This window comes from Anomalospiza imberbis, chromosome Z (assembly GCF_031753505.1).
Source record: "Anomalospiza imberbis isolate Cuckoo-Finch-1a 21T00152 chromosome Z, ASM3175350v1, whole genome shotgun sequence".
In the NCBI taxonomy this organism is placed as follows: domain Eukaryota; kingdom Metazoa; phylum Chordata; class Aves; order Passeriformes; family Viduidae; genus Anomalospiza; species Anomalospiza imberbis.
The window spans coordinates 9,331,086-9,339,406 of NC_089721.1; the positions used below are offsets into that span (position 1 = coordinate 9,331,086).

Below are 8,321 nucleotides of genomic sequence, written 5' to 3' on the forward strand. Positions count from 1 at the left end.
TTTTTTTTAAAGTGTGTATATATATGTACATTCTGTATGTTTAGTTTTCTGAAACCAATACAAAGTTTGAAATCATATTCTCTCTAAATTTTCAGCAAAATTCTACTATGGATTGCATTTCCCTTCAAGATAACTGGAGATTAGGCAGTAGTTTGCTCTAATCAGGTTTCTTTCTTGTTTAACTTTTATATTATATAAATTGGGGCTCTTTCAATGGTATGGAATAGTCAGCAAAACTTCAGAGAGGAAATGCAATAGCAACTATAAAAAAGAAATTTATGAAAAGTAAAGTCAGAAGATAAGATGACCGAAGATTATGTCTGCTTACTCCAGCTGAAAGCTCCAAAACTATATACAGCAATTTTTTCTCATGTTGGAAAGCTCTGCTACATGCTTGCTGAGTATCTGGGAACCAGGAATTGCATATGGTCCCAAGGGCATATTAGTGAAAGTGCTGCTCTTCGTGAAACAGCTACAATCCAACTTATTTGCAATTACTTTTATCTTTTAAGAATGTGAAAAATTATACAGTCTATAAAAAATAGTAGGCTTCACCAGCAGTATCAGCATTGAAGAAGGTATAAAGAAATGCTTGTGATCTCTGTTTAGGATCAGAACAAAGTGGGGCATAAATATATATGCATTCTCTTTCACAATACATTTGAATTGTCTTTTTGTTATGAAGTGTAGAACAATTTTTTAAAGCATAATTTGAAACCTGAAGTGCTGGGAGGACTTACGCAAAATACTTGTAGCTGCTAACTATCAGATGAAGAAGCTGACAACCTACACCGAAATGTGTTTGTCCTATTCAAAAGATCTTGCTTGCAAAATACTAAAAAAAAATGTTTCAGATTAAGTTCTTAGCTAAGATTTAAGTTCCACAACATGGAGCTTGTTTGGAGATACATGTAAAGACTTGGCTCAATTTACAAAGATTTCACCATCATTAGATAGAATTTTTGTGCCCAGCACTCTAAACTGTTTACTCCTTGCTGGTCCTGCAGAAGGACGGACCAGGAGAAGTCTCCACCACTATACACACAAAATTAGGGTATAACATGTCCTTGCACACTTCATTTTCAGAAAAAAATGCAGGAGACTACTTATGGTAATGCCAGAGAAAGATGGATAACTTCTCTTACTATGTCAATAGTCTATTTGTTTTAAAAATAATCAGGTTTGTCAACTAATTTAGACTAACAGTTTCATCTGAATAAAAGAAAAAAACCCCAAATCTTCCCTTCACCTGTGAAGGTAATGGCTAAAATGTTCTTCCTGGCTGTGCAGATCCAGGTTCAAATTTTCATCTGCCTGATTTATGCTTCCCGGTTTCCTTAATTTAACATTTTACAAAAATTTTCTGAGGAGGAGCAAGACTATTTCTTTCATGTCAATTTACAACAATATTTAAGTGTCTGGTAGGTAAAGAGATGGGCACAGTCAGGCAATAAAAATATTCTTGTTTTCCCATATTTCATTCTTGAATCTTCCTATAACTTCTAACAGCTTCCCACTAGCAAATGTTTCTAAGTATGCATATTGAATAATTCTGAATAATTCACTGCACTCTCTGAATTCTAACTGAGTAAAATATTTAGCTCTGCTAATATACATCAGTTTCTGTGGCAATCAAGCTTGTTGGTTTTTTAAAAGGGAGTAACCCCAGTTAATAAATTGTGCCAGATAAGACGTTGATCCTCCTGAACTCGGAAGTGACATAACCATTACCACTCCCTTATGGGAACTCAGCTCCACAATCAGGATGAAGCAAGGGGATACCTGTCCCAGATGCTGCTTTTCTTTCTGGACCAGAGCAACAACATACAGGAGCACGGTTTAAAATGGAAATGAAGGAAGGACTGTAATGAAAAAGACTGCTGCAAGGATGCACAAACTGAATTGTCACAGGCACTGGAGAAAAATGCAACATTTGTGTAATTTTTTGTGCCAATAAAGTGTTTGGAAGTCTGTATGAGAGTGAAACAGGTTAATATCACATCCAAACAACTGTAGAAGACAGTAACAAGAGACTGGGGCTTCATATTCTCATGCTGCCCAAATTTCCTAAAATTTGATGAATTTTGGCATACAGTAGGAATTCAAAGTCTTATTGGATCATACCACTATCAACAAATCTGCAGAAATTCTTCTCCATACCTACCTGATGGGGACATTGGTTCTGGGTACTTTGTGCAGTTACATACAAAAGTTTAAATGATATTTCCACAGAAAATATTTTGTATAAGCTCCCTCTGCTTTTTGCATCTGTTCCTCTGTACTCTTATGAAAACAAATACAGAGGACATATAAAAAAATACAAATCAAACTAAACCAAGGGCCAGACTGCACACATTCAAAAGAAAAAAAATATGTCTGATTGTGTACGTGGTTGCTATGACCACAGGGAAAAATGCCAGTATATTCTCAGTGCTTGGCCCCACTTCTGGCTTGGTCGTCCACTTGGATCATCTTTAATCACAAGTAAATCTGGTTAAAAAAATTCAAGAAATACTTTTTTGTGATGAAAAGATGCTATTTTTGTTGAAGTTCTCTAAAAACGTGTTGATTTTCATGACAAATTCCAGCAGGAGGAATTACTTTCTATCAAGCATTTTGGTGAGGAATTTTGACGTCTAACTTCATATGTATTCCTTATTTTATTTAACTAATTGCACAACAGATCATCAGTAGTGGTGCACATTGCCCTATGCCTGATGCCTGATGTGTTATGATAAATGTTGTGTCAGTTTGTATAATTTCTACACAAATGGTACTTCGACCTAGAAAAGAAGTTAGGTGTCTGCTAATAGTAAATAGAAGCTGACATTAACTATCCCTTTATCTAGCTCTAACAATGTATATAAATTACATAACTATTGTCACTATGAAATACTGTGATAAAGATGTGTAGGAAGATAAAAAATGAAGTGTTGTAAGAATAAACTGTAGAACAGCAAAACCCAGTTTATCTGAAACCTGGAGCGAAAGCTCCTAAAAGCCACAGCTGAGTTCCTACCAAGATGAAGTTCTTTAAGAGTTGGTTGTCATTCCAGAGATGAAAACTGAATCCTTAAGCTCCTGAATGTCCTATGAAACAAAATCTGCCTTGAGGCACCACAGGATTAGTCAACACTCGCAAGTTTCCTGTCATCTTGTTAACAGCCTCAGCCTCAAAATATTAATGAATCTTACATTAAAATGTGTTCTGCCAAGGGTAATCCCACGTGCCTGCTCAGAGCACACCTTGCTATCAGGAGCAATAGCGGGGCTGTTCTGCCCCTGGGGTTCACCAGGGTGATGCTGCAGGTCCTTGCCAGAGCATGTCACAGCTCTGAGGGGCAGGACTGCCAGCACACTGCAGCTCAGGTCTGTTCTCGGTGCAGAGCTGCTCTGCTGAGCAGAGTTGCTCTCTCTCAGAGTTGCTGCCCTACTCTTGTGCGTGGACATCATGAAAGAGACCTTGCAGGGTGAGGAATGGAGCCCTCACCCAAGCCTAAAGGTTAAACCTTAAAAATACATGATTACACAGAAATGGAATTTTTTTCTTTTTTAAAACAAGGGAGACTTGGAATTCATTTATACAGAAAATGTTTGAACTAAAACAACCAAGAGGTCAATGTAGCAATCTCCAAATTCTCATACACACAGACTGTGCTGATTTGGGACAGTGAATATCACTTGGGATTGTGAAGAGGGAGAGGTGGGGAGGGAGGCTTGTCACAACCAGAGCCCAAAGGTCAGAAATACCTCAGGAAGGATTAAAGAAGGCACAAGTGGGACTTGGCAGCTGGACAGAGTCCTGCTTTCATTGCACAGTGGTGTACAGCAGCCAGTGGAGCCTGTGTAGTCCTACTTTGTCACACACAAAGCATAATCACTTTCCTCAGACGAATTTTGGGACACACACAAAGGAGCAGGATGGTGATGAGTGTGCTGCCTTATGCAGCTCCCACTCTGGCTTCTTCATTCAGTAACTCCCCACTCAGAGCAGAATTGTCCACACCACTGGTCTGCCCCCATTCTAGAGAAATGCTGCTGGTTCAGCCAAGAACCTGCAAAACCCTCCCTGCAAAACCTTCACACTGTACTCTCCAAAATGTGTTGCCACTGGGTCCTCAAGAGCTGCTTGTAAGAGGGCTCTGCCTCACCTTCACAGGGAGAGGAGAGACAGAAGAAAAGAGATGCTGGGAAGGGTGGTCTGCATTCTCTGCAGAGCCCTTCCTAGTGACTGGGCATGGGAGAGGGACAACACTGCTGCAACGTGTGTCTACAGCTCTTTGGAACTAAAGCCAAACAGAAGAGATGGACACTTTCTGAAGAGTGGACACTGTGTAACATTTTCTACTGTGTTACTGTATTTTTGGTATACAGAAGTGGCTCCTTGCCACATGCAAGCATACACACACAGGCAGAGGACAGTTGCCTCCACAAAGCAGCCTCTCATAAGAAGCAGCTTTCATACATGAAATATCTCGTCTGTGGGGATGAGGCTAACCTGAGGGCATCAGGGAAGGGGTATGTGTGTGCTCATACTTTGTGTACAGCTATTCAAAAAAGCACATCTACTATCAATCACTGACAGCTCTGGACAGCTGTCATCATTAAAACAGATGATGTTTCTCAAACACACAGCTGAAAAATGAAAACTTGTGATTAGATTCATTTTACTTAATTTGAGAGACCTCTGCCAAATTTCTCCCCCAGAGGTGGTTGTTGAAGAAGTTACCAATTCTGAGAGTTACCAATTCTACCTAACTTGAGATATATTTTGTGCAGCACAAATCCAGATGATCTTGCTGATTATCCTGTAACTGATGCAGCTATAGCTCCAACGTGGCCCCGGACACCCAGGTCAGAGGAAGCCTCTCTCACCATATCAAAAACTGTCGGTGGCTTCGCTACAGCAATGAGAACCACACGCGCCCTCCCCAGCGATGTCTTGGAGGTGACGTTTGCAGCGTGTTACCGAAAACCTTCCCTGGGACAACTGCAGGACTTGCCACGGGAGATGCGGAACGCGAGAGGGATGTGATCAAGTTACCTGCTCCGCGGTCCACGGGGTGGTGGGAATACCCGGGTGGGCTAGCACAGAGCAGGGGGGAGACAAACAGCTGGCACAGCTGCCCTCCCTGAGCCTGACACCCACACGCGTGTGTCCCCCCTGCCTTCCCCGCGGACAGCGAGTCCCCAGGCACGGACACGCGTGAGCCCCGCGCCCCCTCTGCCCCCCGTCCTCCGCGGCTGCGGCACTCACCTGAAGCAGGTGGTGAGCTCTCCCGTGGGTTTCAGGCAGGGGTACCGGGTGGTGGCGATTTTGTTCTCGGAGCAAACCTCCCTGCAAGGCGGGGAGTAGGAGTATTAAAAAAAAAAAAAAAATCCCAAAAGGTAGGAAAAAGAAAAAGAAGGTGGTAGATGGGGAGGACACGCACAGAAGCAGCCTCGCTATCGCAACACCCACCTGTCGCCGTCCTGCGGCTCCTCCCGGTAGGTCCAGGCGTATCCCAGCGCCAGGAGCGGCAGCAGCCGGAGCGGGGCCAGGCTGCCGGCCGGCCGCCCCATCGGGCCGTCGCTCCCCTCCGCGCCGCGCCGGCTCTGCCCGCCCCGGCCGGCGGCGGGGCTGCGCCGACCCGCGCTCCTCCCGCCCCGCCGCGGGGCCGCCCCCCGCCGCCGACAGATGTGCCCGCGGGGAGGGGCCGCGCGCGCCCAGATGTGCCGGCAGATGCTGCCCCGCGGCGGGGCGGCGGCCAGATGTGGCAGGGTCGCGGCAGATGTGCGGTGGGAGTGAGGGGACATCAACAGACAGCCCCGCAAAGCCACGCTCCACTCCCGACCCCCCGGCTGCGGGCAGCACAGGGAAGAGGGGGAGAAGGGTGCCCACCCCAGGGTGAGGGAGGCGGAAAGTGGTGGAAAGGTCCGGATAAACGGCTCTCGATGCACCATCACTGATGCTTTCCAGATTCGGGTTTATCTCAAATCTCTTCCCCAAAGGAGCAAAGCAGTTCAAAGCATCTCTGCTGCGACGGCTGTTTATCCTTGTGTACAGCTGCCGCTTCCCCACCATTCATAAAGACGGAGATTAATGACAGCAGACTCCGATAAAGCAGCGCATCAGGTCCGGCCCGTTTTACCATATCCTATTTTCACGGTTAAACTGCTTGGGATCTGGGGAGCGAACCTGCGGAACGACCGTGCTTTGCAAAGCGTTGGGCAGATTCATGGGCTTTGATCACCACGTAGCTTCCTACAAGTACCAAAAGCTCCGGGGACATGACGGGGTGCGAATCAGCCTTTCTAGTACTTTCACCTGCAGTATAAAAGACCTCATTTTGCAGTCAGAAAAATCAAGGAAATGTGAGCAACGGATTATACTCATGCATCATTACAGCCAAAAAAGTCATGGTTATACAAGGAACTGTAATTCCTCTGTTAAACCGGCACAGGAGTAATAAAGGGGTGTAAGATTGGAGCAACATGCTTCTCTTTTTTTCCCCCTGCCACAGGCACTGTTTAGCCAAGTAATTTCACCATTCTGTGCCTCAGTTTCCCATGTCTCTAAGAGGAAGTTCCTGATAACAAAATAAATAAATAAACAGTGCAGATCCCCATATACGAATCAGCTATGATTAAGCTGTTAATCCCTTCGGTATGTTGTCCAGCACTCGGGAAAAAAACTAACTATAGATGAACTGGGAAATTACAGGATTTTTCAGAAGTTTTTCCTGACTTGCACATCATCCACTGTCATCATGGTCTGCTGCCTGTGCAGTGAACTGCCAGCTTCAAGGTATTTCCCTCCTCTAGGCAGCACTGCACATTGTCTCTACTCCTGTGCTCAGTTAAGCAAAGGAGTGCTGCCTGGCAGACTTTTTCCCCCCATTTGTTTTGGCTTTTGCTCTCAAGAGGATGTTTCAGATGTTTATTCTGTCATAATTACTTCTTTTTCCTTTATACAAATAATGAGTAAGCAAAGACAGGACTTGTCTTGAAGCCAGAGAAAGCTGTGCGTCTTTCTCACAGGGCTAAGACCTCACTGCTCCCAGGCAGCCTCTCCTGATTTGGAGATAACAGGAACAAAAGCAGGACCTGGGTGCTTGGACCCCAGAGCTCAGGAGACACCTGTTTCCAAATCGTGTTCCTTACCCTCCTGCTCCAAGCAGAAAGTATCCAGTGACAAGGTCTGAAATGAAGAGAGGTTTGCACTGCTGTAACCCCTGTGATGTCTGTCTATAGATAACAAAGGATTTAATTTAACACATTCCAGAAGTGGTCACCGACCCTCCCAAAACACTCCTTTTTTTAAAGAGATTGAATCCCAGAGCACAGAGCTGAAATCCTTTGGATGATTTCCAGCCCAGACCCAAGTGTCATGAATGCCAAAGGACTTTGATTTTAAAAGGCCTGAATATAGGCCTGGCATAAGTATATTCCAGAAAGGTGGGGTTTTTTTCCAGAACTTTTGCCATTCAGTGAAGATCTGATTCACTACCTAAACTACTTAACTTGTCTCCCTGCCTTTTATTTAATCCTTGCCACCCACATAGCACTGTATCAACACACTACTATCTTTTTTAATTAAAAAATATTATATTAACTTACATATGTATTTATTTAACCCATGCTAACAGCCTTGCTAATTTAAAGATGGTAACCTGCAGGTGAAGCTAATCCTGTACTCAACTCTTTGCCAAAGCAGGGCCCAAAGTTTTACATTCAAAAGAATTTCAGTATGGTCAATAGTTGACAGAAAAGAGAGGTTAAACAGCACCGTACTTTGCAGTTTGTAACTATATTGCAGCTGAATGCATTAAAGTTGGAGGTTTGGTCATTTTGCTTCATCAGCTCCATCTCAGCTTTAATGACCACACAGCCAGGGTCATCCTGCGAACAAGGCTTTCGTCCTGAAAAGTGTTGAAGGGTGACGGTGGTTAAGGAAACATGGAAAAGTTCCTGTTGCCTCAGGGAAGGAATGGCTGGGGCTGTTTTCATATATAGTAAATAAGCAGAATGGGATTTCTCGTGCAAGGGATGCTTTTTCTTGTGCGGGGTCATGTTAGTTTTGACTTGCCCAACTCAAGCACGTATGAAGTTGATTAAGCTGCACACTAAACTTTGGAACGTTCTCAAAGGAAAGAATGAGGAATTCAATGCAGTAAAGCGCTTATCAGAAGTTTTATTTACACTGTTTACATAGGAAGAAGATGCATTGTTTCCTGTAGTTCATTCATAATGATGTTGTTGAATTAATAATACAAATTCAAGTTCCTTTCTGGATATTGCTGGTAACTGGAATATCCTAGGAGCAAACCTTGATCACTTCC

At 43.9% G+C, this 8,321-nt stretch overlaps 1 protein-coding gene across 1 annotated transcript in view; it reads right to left on the reverse strand.

Annotated features, from left to right (window-relative positions):
• CCBE1 (collagen and calcium binding EGF domains 1) overlaps positions 1-5,633 on the reverse strand; it is a 94,346-nt gene extending 88,713 nt beyond the window's left edge. Inside the window, exons 1-2 of the mRNA XM_068177349.1 lie at positions 5,462-5,633; positions 5,258-5,338 (exon numbers count right to left, since the gene is read on the reverse strand). Of these exons, the coding sequence (XP_068033450.1) occupies positions 5,258-5,338; positions 5,462-5,562 (182 nt within the window). The 5' untranslated portion in view covers positions 5,563-5,633. The remainder of the gene's footprint in view (positions 1-5,257; positions 5,339-5,461) is intronic.
• Between the last annotated feature and the right edge of the window lie 2,688 nt (positions 5,634-8,321).